The sequence below is a fragment of the Macrotis lagotis genome, chromosome X (assembly GCF_037893015.1).
Source record: "Macrotis lagotis isolate mMagLag1 chromosome X, bilby.v1.9.chrom.fasta, whole genome shotgun sequence".
Taxonomy (NCBI): Eukaryota; Metazoa; Chordata; class Mammalia; order Peramelemorphia; family Peramelidae; genus Macrotis; species Macrotis lagotis.
The window spans coordinates 53,722,973-53,743,428 of record NC_133666.1 but is presented as its reverse complement, the minus strand read 5'-3'; the positions used below and the strand labels follow the sequence as shown (position 1 = coordinate 53,743,428).

At 36.5% G+C, this 20,456-nt stretch overlaps 1 protein-coding gene across 1 annotated transcript in view; it reads right to left on the bottom strand.

Annotated features, from left to right (window-relative positions):
* Window positions 1–20,456, bottom strand: part of LOC141498669 (connector enhancer of kinase suppressor of ras 2-like) — a 392,492-nt gene that overhangs the window by 306,316 nt on the left and 65,720 nt on the right. The window contains exons 4-5 of the mRNA XM_074201839.1: window positions 19,549–19,636; window positions 2,077–2,136 (exon numbers count right to left, since the gene is read on the bottom strand). Coding sequence (XP_074057940.1) covers window positions 2,077–2,136; window positions 19,549–19,636 — 148 coding nt within the window. The remainder of the gene's footprint in view (window positions 1–2,076; window positions 2,137–19,548; window positions 19,637–20,456) is intronic.

Here is a 20,456-nt window from a genome sequence, read left to right as displayed (position 1 = left end):
CACAAGTGAAGCAATTCTCTAACCCAAAACCCAAATCTTGAAAAATGTTGTCCTTCAAAATCTAGCATTATAAATAAGCTCCTCAAAGTGTAAATGATTTCGCTTCCTAGAGAGTTTTGTTCTTCTCAAAAACATTTTCACATGTCTGAATATGGAAAGAACTTTGAATGGATTTTTGTGTTGGGGAAAATGACAGATTTCTCTGACAAGTACTGATTACAGTTGGATTTTTCCCAAATGAATAGTATGTTCTAGAATAGATACTGATTCCTTTAGATGTGAATTTCTACTCAAAGATATTATTTTCCCTGAATGTTGCACAAGTTCCTACAGAAGATCATCTCTACCAAAAGACTGTGAGGGGTTAAAATGCCAGTTCATGCTAGTCCTTTCTTTAAGGAGTGGGAAAAATGGAGAGGGAACTGTTCTAACTTTTAAATTTCCAAAAGACAGACACTGGGGTGCATTCTGCTGACACCAACATGATGCAAGTTTTCTGTTCTGGAACTTTAGGGAAAGAAGAAACCAAAAGAACAAGTCTGGCATCTAAATATCCATGTAAAGTCTAAGCCAAGAAGAATAAATTAGCCCTCTGGCTGCTATGAAGGAGGGAAGTGTTAGCTGGGGAAAGAACCCTGTAGGGTCTTGATGTCAGATTGTTATGAAATCTCAGTATCCAAGTTCAAGATAAAATTTCAAAGTCAATTAGAAAAATGTTCTCTATTAAAGCCTAGTGAAAAGACCAAGATTAGATTAAATAATGGTTGATAAAAGTTAATAAGAAAGGCACCAAATTGTACCCCAGTATACATTTTATGTGTCATCTACAATTTCTATCATATTTTGAATAAATATTTAATTCACTGATCAAAACCAAAAAACAGCTATTTAGTAGGGATAAAGGTAAGTACTAAAAAAGCTAACACAACCCTAGAGCATGATAGCAGAAATGTAGCACCCTAAACATAAGCACTGGACGTCCCACCATGATTAGCTCTGGTCAAATCAACTGCAGATTCTGTCCAGGCCTAGAAATCTAATTTTAAGGTAGGGACAGACAAATGAAAGTATTATAACAAGGGCTTGCTGGATTATGAGGCATCTGGATAAAACTCTTAAAGTGATAAGAAAGAACAGTTGAAAGAACTTGAGAATGTTAGGTTAAAAAGAAGAGCCAACTTAGGGGGGCACATGCCCCTGCCCCTAGGGAACTCAAATTCTCATGAGGGAAGTAACATGTGAATAACTCAGTATACATATGACCTAGAAAGTAGATGGAAGCTAATTCCCAAGGGGAAGATACTAGAAGCTGAGGAAGGAGGGCAGGTGAAGAAGGTAAACCTTGAAGATAGACATGAAGAAAGACATAAAGAAAGCCAGAACAACCTAAAGGTGGAGGTGAAAGGGTAAGGCATTCCAGGTACAGGGAATAACCCTTGTAAAGACATGGAGATTGGACACCGAATGTCATAATCGAGGAACTGTAAATATTCTAGTATAACTGAATGGTAAAGTACATGGGTAGGGAATAAAGTAGGAGACTGGAAAGGTTGGAAGGCACTAGGTGATTAGGAGTTGTAGGTATCAAACAGAAAACTGTATTTGGTTGTGGAGATAATAGGGAACCAATGGAGATCATTGAGTAGGGGGAGGGGTGACATAGATCCTTGTAGAAAAAATCTCTTTAGCAGCTGAATGGAAGGTGGATTGAATGGGGAGAGGCTTGAGGAACACAGACAAGAGACAAAGCTATTGTATTAGGACAGGTGTTAGGTGATCATGGATTAGTTTTCTACATTCTGACTTATTTTGGATGGTTCCAGAGAAGAGAAATAAGAGGAATGGGAGAAGTTATAAGGAAATAGATTTTGTCTTAATAGAAGGCAGAATCTTTTAATAATTAGAATTATTCCAACCCCACCCCCTCAAAAGTAACTTCACATATATGATAGCAGTAGAAATAGGGCTAAGAAGGCAGGAAACAGGTAGTACATATTCCCATATAGAAGAAATCTGGCATGAAAAGACATTCATTTGCTCAAGAACACAATGAAAATAAAGGAAACTTGAACTCACAGCATCTGCTTGTTCTGACAGGTCATTATTCCACAAATCCATGGTTTTTGCTTTAGGGTCCTAAGAAAATGAGAAAAAGAGAGGTTAACTGTTACTTCAGAATACACAATGAACAGAATCAGAACTTCAAATAGGACATTTTGTTTTAGAGACTTCAACAAAGGTACATAACAATTCTTTTCTTGTTTGTTTCTTTTTTTCTTTTTTTCTGAATTTTACAATTTTGCCCCCATCTTGATTCCCTCCCCCCCCCACAGAAGGCAGTCTAATAGTCTTTACATTGTTTCCATATGATACATTGATCAAAATTGAATTTGGTTTTTTTTAGGTTTTTACAAGGCAAATGGGGTTAAGTGGCTTGCCCAAGGTCACACAGCTAGGTAATTATTAAGCATCTGAGACCGGATTTGAACCCAGATACTCCTGACTGCAGGGCTGGTACTTTATCCACTGTGCCACCTAGCCCCCCTCCCAAAAATTGAATTTGTTTAGAGAAAAATCATATCCATAAGGAAAAAATAAAATATAAGAGATAGCAAAGTTACATAATACATAATATAACTTTTTTTTAAAATTAAAGGTGATAGTCTTTGGTCTTTGTTTAAACTCCACAATTCTTTTTTTTTTAGGTTTTGCAAGGCAATGGGGTTAAGTGACTTGCCCAAGGCCACACAGCTAGGCAATTAGTAAGTATCTGAGGTCATATTGGAACTCAGCTCACCCTGACATCCAGTACTCTCTATTCACTGCCCTACCTAGATGTCCCTGCAATTCTTTCTTTGGATACAGATGTTATTCTCCAACACAGATACCCTAAAATTGTCCCTGATTATTGCACTGTTGAACTGAGCAAGTCCATTAAGGTTGATCATCAACCTTGGAACATAACACTTATTAAGGAACTTCCCCTGGGAGAATGCCTTTTGTCATTGTCCTTAGATAAAGGGAGAATAACCTATTCTTCCCAATAGTCTCACAGCAATATGCCCCACTGTCATTAAATATCCTTTCTAATATTTTAGAGGGGAAGGACCCCATTAAAATATCTAATACATAGAAATAATAACTCAATAAACTGAGAAATAGTTTGGTAGAAATTAAATTTTGACCAATATCTTATACTCCATGTATAAGATGTATACTACATGTAAGTACAAAATGGATATGTGATGTGAATATTAAAGGATCTATCATAAAAGGACATAAAACAATAAAAGGATATAGCATAAAACAATTTGAAGAAAATTATGGTTGTGGATAGGAGAAGAGTTCTTAACCAAATGAGGGATGTCACAATGATAAAACAGATTATTTCAATTAACATGAAGTTGAAAAACTTTGGCCTGGACAAAACCAGTGCAACTAAGATAAGAACAGAAACTGTCAACTGTTAAAAAAATCATTGCATCAACTATCTCTGAAAGGATTTTGATAGTCAAGAAAGCAGAAAACTAATACAAATATAAAAATCGAGTCATTCCAAAATGGATAAGAAGTTGAAGAAAGTGAGCAAGCATTTCTGCAAAAGAAGAACTATTATTACCCATATAAGTTTATTCAAAAATCACTAATTATAAGAAAAATACAATTCAAAACAACCCTGAGGTAATACATCGGCAAATTGGCAAAGATGGGAATAATCAATGTTGAAGGGGCTGTGAAGAGTCAATAATGATATATTATTGGTGGATCTATGACTATATCCAACCAATCCGGAGAGCAATTTCAAATTTTGCTAAGAAAATAATTGAAATATCTCTATCCTTTGACCCAGAAGTCCCCCTTCTAGTTTTATAAAAACATAATTGATCAAAAATTATTTATCAAGCATTTATTATGTTCTAGGCACTGTGCTAAGTATACAAAGGACAAAAATATGATCCTCACCTCAAGGAGCTCATATTCTAAGGGAGAAAACATCAAGAGAATAATGAGGTATATACACAGAGGTAAGCAACTGAGTAGAGAGATGAGGAGAAGGGATAGACTATAGTACAATACTCTAACAGAAAGTGACTTTTGAACTGAGTCTTGACATGAAAGTGAAGTGATACAGCATTGCAGGGAGCCAGTACAAAGACAATGAGTAAGAAATGATAAGGGGGTCAGCATGGAGTATGGAGGGTAGTAGTAACGTGTAAATATACTAGAAAGATAGGAAGGTGTCAGATTGGGAAGAGCTTTAAATGCCAGATGATGCTACATTTGATCTTGTGCTAGGGTTCTTTGAATTGATGGGGGGGGCAGGAGGAAGGCATGACCAGACTCATGTTTTAGGAAGATTAGAAAGATTTAGAAAGATTAATCCAGGAAGTTGGATTAGAATGAGGAGAAATTTACATCAGGGAGACCAGTTAGAAGGTTCTTATAATAATCCAGGTGAAACTATTCAAAGATAGTAGCTGAGTAAGTATAGAAAAAAGAACTTATAAAAGAGAAGTTGTAAAGGCAGAAATGACAAAAATTCAGCAACAATATGAACAATGTGAAGGGAATACAAAAAAAGATAACATCAAGGTTATAGACCTGGGTGATCAGGAGGATGAGGTTACTTCAAAAATAGTCAGGAAGGTCAGAAGTTAAAGTAAATGGGTTCTGTTTTAGACATATTGAGCTTGAGATGTCAATTGGGGCATTTAAATAAGAGATATTCAAAAGATCAGTGGTAATATGAATTTGGGAGAGACCTGAGAACAATCTCCATAGAGATAATTGAACCTATGATATGAATGAGATCATCAAGCAAGAAAGTATAGAGGGAAATGAGAAGTAGTTTCAGGACTGGGTCTTGGGGAGATACAGTTAGAGGGCATGACCTGGGTAAAGATCTAGCAAATGAGACTGTGAAGGAAATATCAAATAGGTAGGAGGAAAACCAGGAGAGAAGAGAAAATCCAGAAGAATGTTGTGATCAACCAGGTCAAAGACTGCAAAAAGATCATAATGGATAATGACTGACGAAAGACTATTTGATTTGGCAATTAAGAGATGTAACCTTGAAGAGAATAGTTTTGATTGTGTAGGGTTTAGAAGAGTGAAAGGAGAGGAACTGAAGGCACCTAGAATAAATAACTTGTTATAGACAAGGAAAATAGTTGTGTCAAGTGAGGTTTTTTTTTAAAGATGGGGAAGACATAAGAATGTAAGAAGCAGGAAAGGAGCCAACAGATAAGGAGACAGAGGGGAGGCATAGCAAAGGGGTACAATCTGTTGAAAAAGATAGGAGGGAATGAAATCAAGGGTGCATGTAGAGGGTTGACATTAGTAAGGTGAAAACCCACTTCTTTAAGTAAGTCAGGTGTGGGAGAGAAGATATTAGAGGAAAGTGTCTAAGTGATATGAGAAGGGAATGAAGGGGAAAAGGGGAACTTTGGGAAGCAAAACTTTTTGACAAATGACATCAAGTTCTTACGTGAAGTCCTTACATTAGAGGTTTGCGACATGCTATGGAAGATTTGAAGAAGGATAAAAAGGTTTCAAAGGACCACAGTGAAGGCAAATTATGGGGGATCAAAATGTATGTCTTACTGTAATGAGGACTCAGTTAAAATGATATAATAAAAATATGTATTTAGCACTGTTAGGCAATTTTCTCTATCCTCATTGAGGAATACAAGAGGATGAAGGTAGTAATTGATAATGATAATATTATTATTATTATTAACAATAATAATAATAATAGCTAGATTGTAGCTACTTTGTGCTAGGTACTGTGCTAAACACTTTACAAATATAAGCTATAAGTGATTCAAGGTTTGGGCAGCCAGATGACAAAGTGGATAGAGTATCATGCCAGAAGAAAGGAAAACTCATAATCTTGAGTTCAAATTTAGCCCCAGATAATACTCATTGTATGACCTTGGTAAATCACTTCCCCCTTTTTGCCTCATCTGTAAAAGGAGATGGAGAAGGAAATGGCAAACCCCTCTAGTATCTCTACCAAGAAAACCCCAAATGGAGTCATGAAGACTCAGACATGACTGAAATGAACAAACAACAGCAATCCAAGGTTGAGGTTTGACAAATTCTGATTGGTGATGTGACAAGGGGATAAAGACATTTAAATGTAATGTATCCTAGAGAGTTGAACCAGGGGTCACGATAGCGAGGGGAGTAGAGTTAAAACTAGCAGAATATAAGCAGGGTCTAGGAAAAAATAAAAGGGGTAGAAGAAATGGAGATCATGATGAAGATGAACATAGTCAGGGTTCATAAGTCATAGGTAATGATGTAATGATAAAAAGTTACGATTCAAAAAAATGTAATTCAGAGTTCATGAATTACTGTGCTATAGGAAACATTGAATGCAATAATTACAAAGAAGCAAAGAAAGATTTATGAACAAAGTGAGGGAAAGAATGGCCAGTGGAGGCTTAGTGACAGCCATTCAAAAAATATCCACAGAACCATAACAACTAGACAAACAAGAGAAGCCCTGGTAAGATCTAGCTAGAGGATGCCATGTCCCCTTAAAGAAGGGACAAGAGGAAGAAAAGACTGATCAAGATCTTTAGTTTTCTAACTCTCAGTCATTCCAGAGAAAATGTTTATTGTAACAAAAGGACCACTACATTCCCTACCACCTCTGCTGAGTCAAAAAAATTGAGAATAAGGGAATACTTAGATGTCATCCATTTATCAGGGGATCTCCTACAGAAAAACTGCAGGACCATTGCAGACTACATCTTTGCTTCTCAGAGGGCATACTACTGAGGATCCTGATTTTAGAAAAATCAAATAAGCAGAACCAAGAAAACAATATATAAAAACTATAACAAGAGGAAAAATGAAAACAATGGAAAGAATAACAACAAAATAATCAAAGTTGCAAAATCATAATGGACAAACTTTACACCAGAGGGGGGAAAAATAAGAATATATCTCTCTGATTGTTTGCATAAGTGGGAGGGGGAACCATGTTTATTCAACATTGCACAGAACGTAAGACTTTTTTGATAGCTTGGTTAGTCTTTTTTTTTAGGTTTTTTCAAGGCAAATGGGGTTAAGTGGCTTGCCCAAGGCCACACAGCTAGGTAATTATTAAGTGTCTGAAACCGGATTTGAACTCAGGTACTCCTGACTCCAGGGCTGGTGCTCTACCCACTGCGCCACCTAGCTGCCCCTGCTTGGTTAGTCTTAATGAACTTTTTCCTTCCTTTTAAAAAATTCCTTATATGGGTGAGATCTCTGGGAAGGATATAGTAAGCAATATAGATGATGTATAAACAAATTATTAGTAAAATTTATTTTTAAAGGCTAAACATTGTATAATTATAATAACCAAGTTTAAAGAAGAAATGAGAAAATATTTTCCTTCCTTCTTTGCCAAGAATGAAAACTATGAATATAGTACATTGCCTATCATATCTCATCAGACTTGGCTGATATGCTAGTTAGTTATGCTGAACTGTTTTTCTCTCTTTTAATGTATGTTTTTTTTTATGGCGGATAGCTTGCTGGGAAGGTAGGGGAGAAGGATAGATTTGCACATAAAGGTGATGTGGAAACAAGATAGCAATAAAAATTAAAAATAAATAAAAATTTAAAAAGTAAAAATACTATAACCTATACAAACTAGCTAGAAATTTGGGAATTAACTCATAAAAATGCAATTTGGTTAGGAAAGAAGAAGGTCATTGACAACTAGGTTCTGACCTCAGCCCCATCCTTGAGTGATGTCACATGGATTGTTAGTCCTATTCTGTCATTTGGGGAATTTTCCAGGCAAGTTGGATCTAGCTAGTGGAACAATACCAATGACATTTTCATAGAGGTTTATATTTCCATAGGTATGGAAATACATTATAGGGGTCCAAAGGGTTTGGGGGGATAAAAAATGAGTCATCTTGGTAGGACTTAGGCCAGAGTCAGGCATCAACACTTTTTGACTCACCTGAGATCATACAAATGAAAATTAGAAAACCTGTCAGCATTCACTTATCCCCACACAGATTAGTCACTGCATGGGATAATCAGATCAAGTTCTTAAGCCAAGGCTGTTATTGGCCTTCTAATATACATATTTTCAAGTCATAGTCTTGATATCTTCATGTAAGTTAGAACAGGAAATGTCCATTAATGTCAATATCAACTATAGATATAGAATTATATATGTATGTATGTATGTATGTATGTATATTCAAAGGTGAGCAAATTTTGGGGAAGAGTACTATACAATCCATGCCAAAGTCAAAGGAACAATGACTCAATTTAGCTGATGTTTAGCATTACTTGTGCTGCTCTCTCTAAATAAGGATACTAAGAATTGACTGTTAATTAAGCAGGAAAGATTTTAAACTGGAAATTATTGCCCAAGCAAGGTCTAAAATCAGGCCCCTCTGAAAAGCAAAGATGTATTCTGCCTTGGTCATGCAGATTTTCTATGGAAGTCTTCCTAACAAATGGCTGACTTATGTAAATATTTTCTTATTCTCAATTTTTTGTGACTAAGCAGGGTTGTTACAGAAAGTGGTAGTCCTGTTGCAATAGGCATTTTCTCTCAAGTTCTCTAAGCTATCCGTAAATCCTTAGTCTCAACCTCTGGGTCTGAAATGTCTGAGAGATGGAAAGCTGAAGATCTTGATCAGGCTTTCCTTACCTCTTACACCTCCTTTAAGGGGACATGGCATCCTTTAGCTAGGTCTTATGGGGCCTTTTTTATTTGTCTAGTTACCATGGCTCTGTGGATATTTTTGGAAAGGCTGTCACTAAGCCTCCACTGGCCACTCTTCCTCTTACTTTGTTAAATGAGTTTCTTTCTGCTCCTCTTTCAGCCCCACATCTCCCAGGGTTCTTCTTTAGCACTTAATTATTGCTGTTTCCTCTGTGAGCTAGGTCTTATAAAGTGAAAAACGATTCTAAGCTCCACATGGATCACAGTGACAGACAGATTGATACCTACAGGAAATGGCTCTCTGGGGGTTTTTCTTGCTGGATTAAAAACTTTTGCCAAATTGGAAGTAGGAAAGACATATGATTGCAGTAAGTGAGGACTGGGAAGTCCATAATATGGGGGGACTGCAGAAGAGGAAGTGGGGTTAGTCCATTTCAATACTAAGTAACAACCCCATTTTCAAAATTGCACCCTCACACTCTTTCCTAAGATTTCCAGAATCTGAGATTAAAAATATAAACTTTAAACAAGCTCATTTATTCATTCCTTCTTTTCTAACCTTGAAAAGTCGCCAAGACAGGGTGAATTTTAATGCCCTTCAAATGGCATCATCAAATACAAAAAAGATACACATAGAACCATCCCTGATTAGTATAGACAAGTAACCAAAAATCCAGTTGGATTCTTATGCACCTTCTTAGCTTGAATGTTTGGTAAGGATAAGGATTTGGTAAATAATTTCACAAAATCAGTTCAGTGATACTGAGCCTAAATTCACTGAATAATTGTTACTTCACTCCCTGCTAGTCTGATCTTTATATAGCCCTAAGCAGGATAGGTGAGACAATGAAGAAACCAAGATTAGAAGTCTTTTGCTCCAGGTGGCCCTTGGCATCATTGAGAACAATTAATTAACAAACCAAAAATGCATCCAATAGCTTTCACTCAATGAAAGGGCAGTAGCAACTATTCCAGGTCAAAGTCCTTAATTCCAAAAGTTTAGAAACCTAAACATAACGCACTGGCATTTACAATCTTAAGTATGATTCTTAAGCGTACAATTAATAATAGGACATTTCATGATGTTTCTAAACATAGCACTTACTCTCAAAATTATATTTAAGAGTATATCTTATTGTTGTCAAAGTCAGCTTAAATGTGACTAATTTTACAAATTAATTGCCTACTACCATCTTATAATGCTGCTAAGTGGCAAAAATTTCTATGACAAAAGGCCATCTCAAATGGTCTGCATGGAATTATTTTACTATGATTTTTAAATATGTTTCAAAGTTTCAGAGTATTAAGATTCTAAGGTAGAGACAACATGTATCTTCTTGAAGGCAAACTTCAGAACATTATGAAAATATGTCACAGTTAGACTTTTAACAAATTGCTAGGTAGAACTGATGCTTGAATATATGATACTTTTCTTGATCACCACCAGAGTTCTTTTGTCATTTATAGAGTGACCTAAAAGTCAGTTCTAAATTTTTGCCATTATCTGAATTTCATGTCTGAAGACAATATGAAAATCCATGGAAAATATGGAAGAAATTCTTCAAACTACTTGAAATAAGGTCTATCTTTTTTTTTTTTTTTTTTGCAAGGCAAACGGGGTTAAGTGGCTTGCCCAAGGCCACACAGCTAGGTAATTATTAAGTGTCTGAGACCAGATTTGAACCCAGGTACTCCTGACTCCAGGGATGCTGCTTTATCCACTCCGACACCTAGCTGCCCCAGGGTCTATCTTTCTTAATGGAGACATACCAAATGTAAATTTCCATTGGTAGAAACAATAAACCATGTTAATGTGTTTTTGCCAGCATTTGCTACTCCGGCTGTGCAGAAGATAGCTAACTCTTACCATAAAGAACTTTCCAAGGAAATTAAACACTTGAACAAATAAAGCTAAGAATAGACAATTAATAGATACCACATTAAAAAAACACAACACCAAAGCCTTTAGACAGAGGAGATAAAAACCTGAAGTTTTAAAAGAGAATATTTGCCTTAGGATAGGCAAGAAATCAATAGATTGAATTTAAAGAGTTAAGTCATACACAAAACATAGTCCTTTCTCCCCTGTCATTAGGAAATCCAACTTAGAAAACATGTTTAGCATAGTATTTATACTTTATTGATGGATTTGATTGTGTTACTATTCAAAAATATAAATTTTCACATAGAGTGTGTTGAACATAGTAGTTGCTTAATAAATGGTTGTCTAATGGAGGTCTAGCAGATAAGACATTTTTAGGCCGAATGGTTTTTCATAGCAAGTCACCTTCCATTTCAGATGGAAATAAATAGAAAAATATGATTTTGTTTTTAATGAAATACATATAAAGGCCAACTTTTCAGGAATACATTCATTCCATAAAGTAAGATACATTTTTTGCAAGGTAATGGGGTTAAGTGACTTGCCCAAGGTCACACAGCTAGATAATTATTAAGTGTCTGAGGCCGGATTTGAACCCAGGTACTCCTGACTCCAGGGCCGGTGCTGTATCCACTGCGCCACCTAGCCACCCTCAAGTAAGATACATTTTTTCTCTAACCAAGCAAACAAGTATTTATTAAGTACCTACTTTGTAACAGGTAATATAAAAATGTGGGGGGCACAAATACCAAAGGGATAGAATTCCTAACATAAAATCATCAGACCAATTAAATTTTTAGAATACTAAAGTAAGTAGTGGTATATAAGAGGCTATGTAAAACCCTAAGTTCAAGCATAGGATGGATAAATGTAGCAAGCTACATAGTTTATCTTCAGGGATGTCACAAGGTCCTATATATCCTAAAGAGTCACTATATCTGTAATTTAGAACTTATATAATCATCATATTTGGCTTACTCTTTGGGTTAAAGCATTTCCAAAACACTCGCCTTCCATTTGCATATATAACCTAGATGATGGACAAGAATCTATTAATATCAACTCTTCATGGAAGAAAAAGGGGTTTCAAACAACAAACTGATCACTACCTTGATCATTTTCCCTCCAACTGGCCCTTTTCTGAGAAAACCAAAATGTAAACTGATTAAGAAATTATCTAGAAGTCAGTAACAAATTATTATTAGAAATGGACTGATAATGGTGCAGCTAGGTGGCGCAGTGGATAGAGCACCGGCCCTGGAGTCAGGAGTACCTGGGTTCAAATCCGGTCTCAGACACTTAATAATTACCTAGCTGTGTGGGCAAGCCACTTAACCCCATTTGCCTTACAAAAAAAACAACCTAAAACAAAAGAAATGGACTGATAGAGACACTATTAATTCATATTATGTCCAGCCCAACGGAAACAATCCAGGAAGCCATCAAGACCCAGGTGTGTCAATAACTGTTCAGAAGAACAGTTGGAAGCCCTGGAAATAATGATTTAACTGTTCTGTTCAAAAAGTTACATCTTCTATTCAGTAGAATTGTTTTAATAGAAGCCAAGTATCATAGTCAACAGAAGATTTGGCATCTGTTAGAAGTCCTTCTGATTTTGTTCTACACCATCTCTGCCCTTAGCCATACTATCCTTGCACCCTCATTACTCTTCAATAGCTGCAGAATACTGTGTTGTCTTCTAATACCTTTCTTCCTCAAATTGTCCAGCCCTGTATAAAGCTTAATGCCACTTTAAAATTTTTGGAGATACCCTCTGTATGTGTGTGTTTGAATATATGAAGGTAACTAGATAAGTAGATATGAATATAAAAATATATTACTATGAAAATTTTAAGGTACTATACTTTTTTCTCCTCTACCTACACTGAGTTGTAATTATAATAGCTTCAAAAGTTTTCTAAGGAATATCAACATCAAATGAAAATACTTCCAAGGGGCTAAGCACTGAATTGACATTTGTTGGTATCTCATCAGTTTTTAGCTCACTCAGTTTCCCATGAGACTCCATGGGTAGCTGTTTTTTTCCTTTACACAATTTAGAGAGGCCTACTCTGATCTATCAATACATCCACCACTTACCCACATATTTCTGGTACAAATTTTATTTTTCAAATTTTCTGTCAAAGAAATGTTCAAATCTAAAACCTGCAAGTGTTTCTGGCATAAACCCTTTTTTTTTTAGATTTTTGCAAGGCAATGGGGTTAAGTGGCTTGCCCAAGGCCACACAGCTAGGTAATTATTAAGTGTCTGAGGCCGGATTTGAACCCAGGTACTCCTGACTCCAGGGCCGGTGCTCTATCCACTGCGCCACCTAGCTGCCCCAGCATAAACTCTTGCTAAAAATGATTCAGTCTTACGGTACAAAACACTAACCTAACCCTTTCCCATAATTCCTGAAAACATGAAGTTAGGAATTCTTAGGAACTTCTATTTTTATATTCTCTAAAGAGTAGATTCAAGAATACACAGGCACTTGTTCCTTCATTTAAATTTACCATCAAAAACTATATTATTAAAAGAACAGAAGGGAATTGTTTAGATGATTAGAAGGGGGGAAAAGTCAATCTTTCTGCCACCTAAATTATCCTGGAAAAACTACAAGTGGTAATAAGACTTAAAAGACACTTTGACCCATAGTGGTGTCCCTTCAGTGCAAAGAAGGGCATATTAAAAATGATTATTTTAATTGAAGGACTAGATGTAAAAGGTAACAGCTGAAGGAACTATGATACATTGAGGAATGGCACAGTATTTACCATGCCAATATTCAAATGGTGGACCCTGAAGAAGGCTTATCATGAAATGGTAGTAAGTCTTTCTTTCCCACCTCCCTCTCTTTCCCTTTGCTCCCAGAAGTGACTTGAAAGCATAATAAATTGCAGAGCACAAGTGTTAACAGAAGCCAGGTGCACTCTTCTCTCCCTTCCAGCATGTGACTTTGCAGAGTTGTACCTGGTTAAGTAGTTTGAAAAACCACCACCCAATTCCTGTTGTATTTATTCAGTGCAATTCATTGGGATGTAAATTTAATGTTTCTAAGTAACTTCAAGAGTTTTCCAGAAAAATCAAAACTATTGTTTTGAAGTAACAGTTTCTATACATGTGATATATCCTCTGGTAGATTTGCTGATTGCGAAGGCTACCCTATATGTAGAGAGGTAGAAGGAGAAGGAAGAGAATTGAACAAGCTTAATTAATACAGAAAGCCTAAAACACATTTCAGAACACCTAGAGAAAAGAGTTCATCCAAAATTGAAGCTCCCATGAGGCATGAGCTTGCTCAACCAACCCAACCTGCATATCTTCCAGAGGTATGTGTATTAGTTAGAGTCTGTGTTACTCAACCAACCTCCCACAGCTATCCTACCTAGGTCCCACAGAAGACACACACATCATCTGTGGAAAGAGAAAATTGAACTATATGAGCTTGAAGTCTCTTGGCTAGAGAGCTGAAATCCTATTATTTGTGGGGTCTTGGTCTTCCATGTGACTTTGGATGCATTAGATGGCTGTGAAGGGCCTTCAAGATGATTCAAAAAAATTATCACAGCCCTTGTATCCTGTGTTGAACACAGCACTTTTTTCCTACTTCTTGTGGAGTCTCTGCATGACATATAGGTGTATCTGAATATTTTGGAATGTGGCATGACCTTCTCTCCTGTGAATAGGCAGAGTTTATCCTGGACATAGTTTTTACCCTCTGTACTGTTTATCAGATCGAGGACTTAGACAGTATGGAGGTCTATCAGATCTTTTATGAACTAATTAAACTCTTTGGTTTAAAATGCTATACAAAGATATAAGAATGGAATCCAGCAGGACAGAGACTTGATATTCATTCATAGTCAGTTCTATATTACTACCTCTACCATCATTCTTGCCAGAGTCACTGAGCTACTAGCCATCACTGATGGGGTGAGGACACATATTCTAGGGTGCTTTGGGGATCAACTTTGGACTATATCAAGCTGTTAAGAATTACCCTTTGTCCAAGTGGGTAGTCAGATGACACCAGCAAATGCAAAAAAATGTAATTATCCATTGTGTTATGGGAGAATATTCCTTCCTTTTCATAGTCGAATGGTTTGGTATTACTGTCACTTTGAACATCAGAGTTCTAAAGATGACAAGAATAATAATCAGTGTCTCATTTCAGAGAATTCTTTAATTTGTGTAGAATAAATCTACTCCTTTGAGTCTCCTTCTGAGTCCACAAATATTTCAGCTTCAAAGCACAAAAAAAATCTCATGAAACTACAGAACCTCCAAATTATTCTTGTTCTTAGTAGACTGAATGAGGGTCTGTGAGTGAGATACTGTAAAGTCTAGTAATTTGGGGTCAAAAATATGGAGTCCTGGGCCTACAGTTAATTAGCTCAGTGATCTTAGGCAAGTCTATAAGGCTCAGTTTCTCATATACAAAATTGAGATCTGAAAACTTCTTAATTTCTCAACCTTTTAATATCCCAGGCAATTCTTGAAGACTAAGTTTCAAAGCAAGTTGCCAGTCCACAAGAGTTTGAACCCAGACCTTTCCTACACAAATCTAGACTCTAATACTGGATTTAAAAAGTTAATATGTAGCTCATATGCAAAGACCAAAGTCTTCAATGGAAGAAACAGTAATATATTTTCATTTGTATTTTTTTTTTAGTTTTTGCAAGGCACTGGGGTTAAGTGGCTTGCCCAAGGCCACACAGCTAGGTCATTATTAAGTGTCTGAGACTGGATTTGAACTCAGGTCCTCCTGACTCCAGGGCTGATGCTCTGTCCACTGCGTCACCTAGCCGCCCTTCATTTGTATTTTCTAATAAATTATTTGTCCAATTAAATTAAGTTGAGATTGATGACACTGTGATGTTTTCCATTAAAAGAACAGGTTTACTACTAAAGATCATAAGGTTTGATAAGAGACATCTTCATGAGACCAAAAATATGGGACAAAAGAATAATTTTTATTACCACTTTGGGGTAAAATTGTTTTCCTCTCTCTCTTAATTTCATTATACTTCTTCCCCTTCCAACCTTGCCACACCCCACCCCCAAGCCAGATGGCACAAAAAGTATTCAATCAAGTCAGTTTGGCTAGTAGGACTTAAGGCTATTTATTTGAATGCTTTAAAAAACTTTAGACAGAAAAGTCATTTTATTACAGGTTTAGATCACAAAGAAGAATGGGAAAACTAAAGAAATATAGGTGTCTTGAAAGAGTGGTCCAGAAAAATGTTGAGGAAAAAGAGTGCCATGATACATATCAGGGTTCTCAAGATCAGAGTATCGTCTGCAATTTCTTCTATATTTCTATATAGTGCCTAGTTAGTAGCCTACAGTTCTCAATACATGGCATGAATTGATAAATGGTGGAGTAGTACACTTGCTCCTGGACCTAAGAAGTATTTTTGTCCCCGAAAGCTGATGTCTAGAGACTGAGCAAGAGAAAATTTCTGATTGGATTTATCAGTTAGGCAAACCAAGAAAACTGGGGCCAGTTCCTTCAAATGGATATCTAAGGTGATTAAAGTAATGAGGCCAGTGGTAACAGGAGTAGTTCTGAAGACATTAAAGATAAATTCTAGGGGAACAGATTTTATCTCCTATGACCAAATGACCAATGCAATTTTGTAATTTCTTGAGGAAGTGTGTAGCTTTTACTTACCTTCTCTCACAAAACATACATGCACACATCCCTATTCATTTTGAGAAATAAGTTATGAAAAATGTTTTCTCTGTACAACTCTCTTTCTTCCCTCTCCCCCTGTTTTTTCCTCCTACTCTGAAATAGCAAAAGCAATTACCTGGCCAGCAAGGAGTCTTATAATGTGTTTATCTTTGCTGGGGTAGACAATGAGTTAACTTAAAGGAATAGCTGTAGATGAAAGACCTAGTCATCCCTCACTCTTCAGCTCACTGTTCAACTTAATCCCCTCATCTCCTTTTTTCTTTATCTCCTTTCTCCTTTCTCTGGGCTATAGTCACAAGACTATTGCCTGCTAAATTTATTGCAAATTTTGTGGCAAGGAAAACAGATCTTTTCTGTCTTTATTAAAGATGATTGAGTCCCAAATCTGAAACTCAAAAAAGAGGGATACCCCAAATCCAAAGACTACCATTCAGAAATCTTTTAAGAGCAAGGGGCAGCCAATTTTCCAATGTACTCATGCCACCTGCAGATTCACTTAAAGCTGTCTTCTTTTTAAGTGGCACAAGCTAACAGAAATGTTACCAAATAGAGATTCCAATTAACTTTGCCATTGATTGCTGTATAACTCTGGGTGAGTCAGTGATAGTAAATTGGGATGAGAATCTCTAAGATCAATGAGGGTGAGGGCAGATCCGGACCAAAATACTTACATAATTTCCTCCCAATAATTGTGTTCAAAAGAAAAAAAAAACAAGGAAGGAGAAGCTAGGTTAAACAAGTAAAAATTATATACAAGTAATCCCTAAAGAACTATACCATACACACACACATCTATAACCCCCTATTAGCCCCAGGTGAGTAGACTTTGGTTTCCTTCTATTTGATTCTGTAAGTCCTGCTGCTGCTGTGATGACTTTGTCCTCCTTCAACCCCAGTCTCACATCTTATTGCCTCTCAGTACCAGTCCAAAGAAGGGTTCACAGAGGTAAAGGAGAAGGGAAAAGTAAACCCCCATAGTTATGACTTCAGTCTTGTCATCAGTAATCCAATCTCATGTTCTATTTTCTCACCCCAACCAGAGGTCTTGACTTCTCTGTACCTTACTTAGAAAAGAGAAATGAATCCTATTAATTTAGACCTTTGAGTGTTTTAAATGCTACTACTGGCACTAAAGGTACACTGTATGTACTTTTATCTTTTCCTTCAGGATATAAATGAAAAAGGGAAGGGGTTGGGAACATAGGAAGAATCTTCTTAGCTTCATTTAGAAAGCTATAAAAGGACCCCATACTCCTGCAGGGCCAGAAGCAAGAAGAAGATATGAGGCTGTGTTCTCATCTTCATGGGAATAGGGGAATAGGCCAATACCAAATTAAGGCAATGAATGGAGCCTGGCAGCCAGAGGAAAAAAAGCAGACAAGTTTTTCAAGCAGGGGAGTGTCATGATTAGAGCAAGCACTGGGGCTTAGGAAAGAAAAAAATATGAGTAATGAGTACAGAGCTAACCAGGATTGACAAGTGTCTTTAGGAATTTACATCAATAAGAGAGACTCCTGTCCACCACAACTTCTCACTCCTAACTATATGAAATTTTCATTCTTTTTCCATCCCTTCATTGCCTAGCATTGTGCTAGATAGGATGGTGATGCTAAAGAATTATGAGGGCTACTTTCATCTTTTTGGTGATATAGATAATATAGAAATATGATTTGCATGATTTCACATGTATAATTGATATTGAGTTTACTTTCTCAGTGAGTAGAGGAGAAGTGGAAGGTAGAGGAGAGATAGGAGTAAGGAAGAGAATCTTGAACTCAAAATTTAAAAAGAAAAATGTTAAAAATAAATTATGAAATTAAAAAAGAAATATTATACATAATAGTTATGAAACTATTAATGGATTCAAAAAGAAGCTCATCTATTTTCTGAGAGAAGCAGCAGCATTCCCACAACTGGATTCGGGTTTATTTTCTTATATAAGAGGTGGCATATCAATAGATATAATAATTGTGATAAGAGTATCATTCTGGTGGGCAGCTAGGTGGTACAGTGGATAGAAGCAAAAGTATAAAATATGTGATCCATAGACCACATATGACTAACAACACTCCCAACAGTGGTCCAAATCAGATTAAAATGTGACTGGCTAATACTTAAAGAAATAAAAAAAGATATAATACAACCTAGATAATTTTACAATGTGTTTTTGAAGTCAATATGTGACCTGTAGGACTCCTTATGTATTTGTTAATTACTCCCATTTCTATTTGTTTGTGGCTACTGTCATGGACTAATTTTGTGCATTCTGTCATTAATAAACCTTTATTGAATTTCTAAGTTGTTCCATACCACAGAAACACAAAGATCTGAGACAAAGTCCCTACCTCCAAGGAGCTCAAAATGTGATTGACAAAGAACAAACAATTAACGATACAAATAACAGTAGAAAGAAGCATCAGCCAAATATCAAATGAATGAGACAAGAAATAAGCGTGACTAGAGTTTAGAGAAAGGAACAGTTACTGGGGGCTAGCACTGTCAGAGAACAATATAAGCTAGGTCTTGAAGGAAGAATTAAACATTGATAAATTGACGGATTAAGTGAACAAAGATTCCAAGGTGAGAATGTGAATCAAAAGTTTGGGGAACAATAAAGAGAATAGATTGGCTAGGATGAAAAAGGCTTCAAAGAGAAGAAGGGAATATAATGTTAGAGGCCTAGGTAGGAGCTACATGCCACAAGGCTATGAATGTGTGGCTATGGAGTTTGGACTTTAGTCTGCAGGAAGTGGAAAAACAATCACACCCCTTGAGCAAAGGAGATTTGTGCATAAATCAGAATTATAAAATGGTAGCAGTGTGAAGGATTGCTTAGAGGGAAGAGATTGGAAATAGAGAAACAAAGGGATTGCTGCCATGGTCCAGTAGCTAGGTGGCTTGGTGGATGAAGTGATGGGCCTGGAATCAGGAAGACCAGAGTTCAAATCCAGGCTCACACATTCACTAACTTGTGACCTGGGTAAGTCATTCAGTCTCTGAAGAAGGAAATGGCAAACAACTCCAGTATATTTAACAATTCCACATGAGATCAGAAAAAGTCAAACATGATTAAAAACTACTGAACAATAAAAACAGTGCAGTAGTCAAAGTAAAATGTAATAAGGCCTGAACTAAAGGGGTACTGGTACAAATAGAAAAGGAAGTATGCGTATGAGAGACATTGCAAAGTAACAATAAACAAGGATTAGTTCCTGACAGCTTATGTAGGATAATCAAAATAATTCATGCTTAATACTTGATAAACCAGCATTTACCTGTTGCACGATAGTTGTCAACTGCAGGCAGAGTTGAACAATTTTGTTTTTCAGGACTCCGTATTCTGTCACAGTGACAAATGGAATCCTGCCAGAGAGAGATAATAGAAGACCCTATCAATCTGGGTTTCACTGAGCATTATCTCTTGCCATTTTTCCCTAATGCCAATAACAGGCTAATTAATCCTCTGGGGAAACCAAAACAGTGGTAATCTGCAATGGCTGGAGTCATTAGAGTAGCCTCCAAAAAAAATGCCTGTTAAATTCTGCATCTTAAACTTCTATGTCAAAGAGTACAACTGGCTTTTCTCTAGGAGAAAGCTTATACTACTGTTGGTCATGGAGATATCCTCTGTAGCTTCAACAAGATTTATACCATAAGATGGCTCAGAAAAGTTCTCTATGAGTGTAGTATACTAGGAGCCAGGAACACCCACAGATTTTTGATGAGGTAATAAAACCACTGTGCCTTTGATAAAGATCACTCTGTCACTCAGGAATTCCCAACAGTAAGAAGGGTGTTTTCAGAGTATCCTATGTAAATATAAATTAATAAGCAACATAGTGCCAAATCCATATTTATTTAAACAGGAGAAATGAAATTTTATTTCAAGAGGTAGCAAGAAAGAGTCATTTAAGCTTCTGATCCAAGCTTTGCAGACTGTAATGCTGCCAGTCCTTGGGGGTCATGAGGAGGGGGGGATTCATCGATTGAGGGGTCATTTTGTGGAGGCCAACTCTGGAAGTACATGTGGTTTGGGGCAACATTTCAAAACACTTCTTAAAATTAAGTTTATAAAACCTCCATGTGGTAATGCTAGCTGCCAAAAAGCACAAGATACTTTCCTATGGCTCCTTCCAAGCCTGAAAAATGTGGGCACAATTCTCTTGATCTTTCCTTCCTCTTC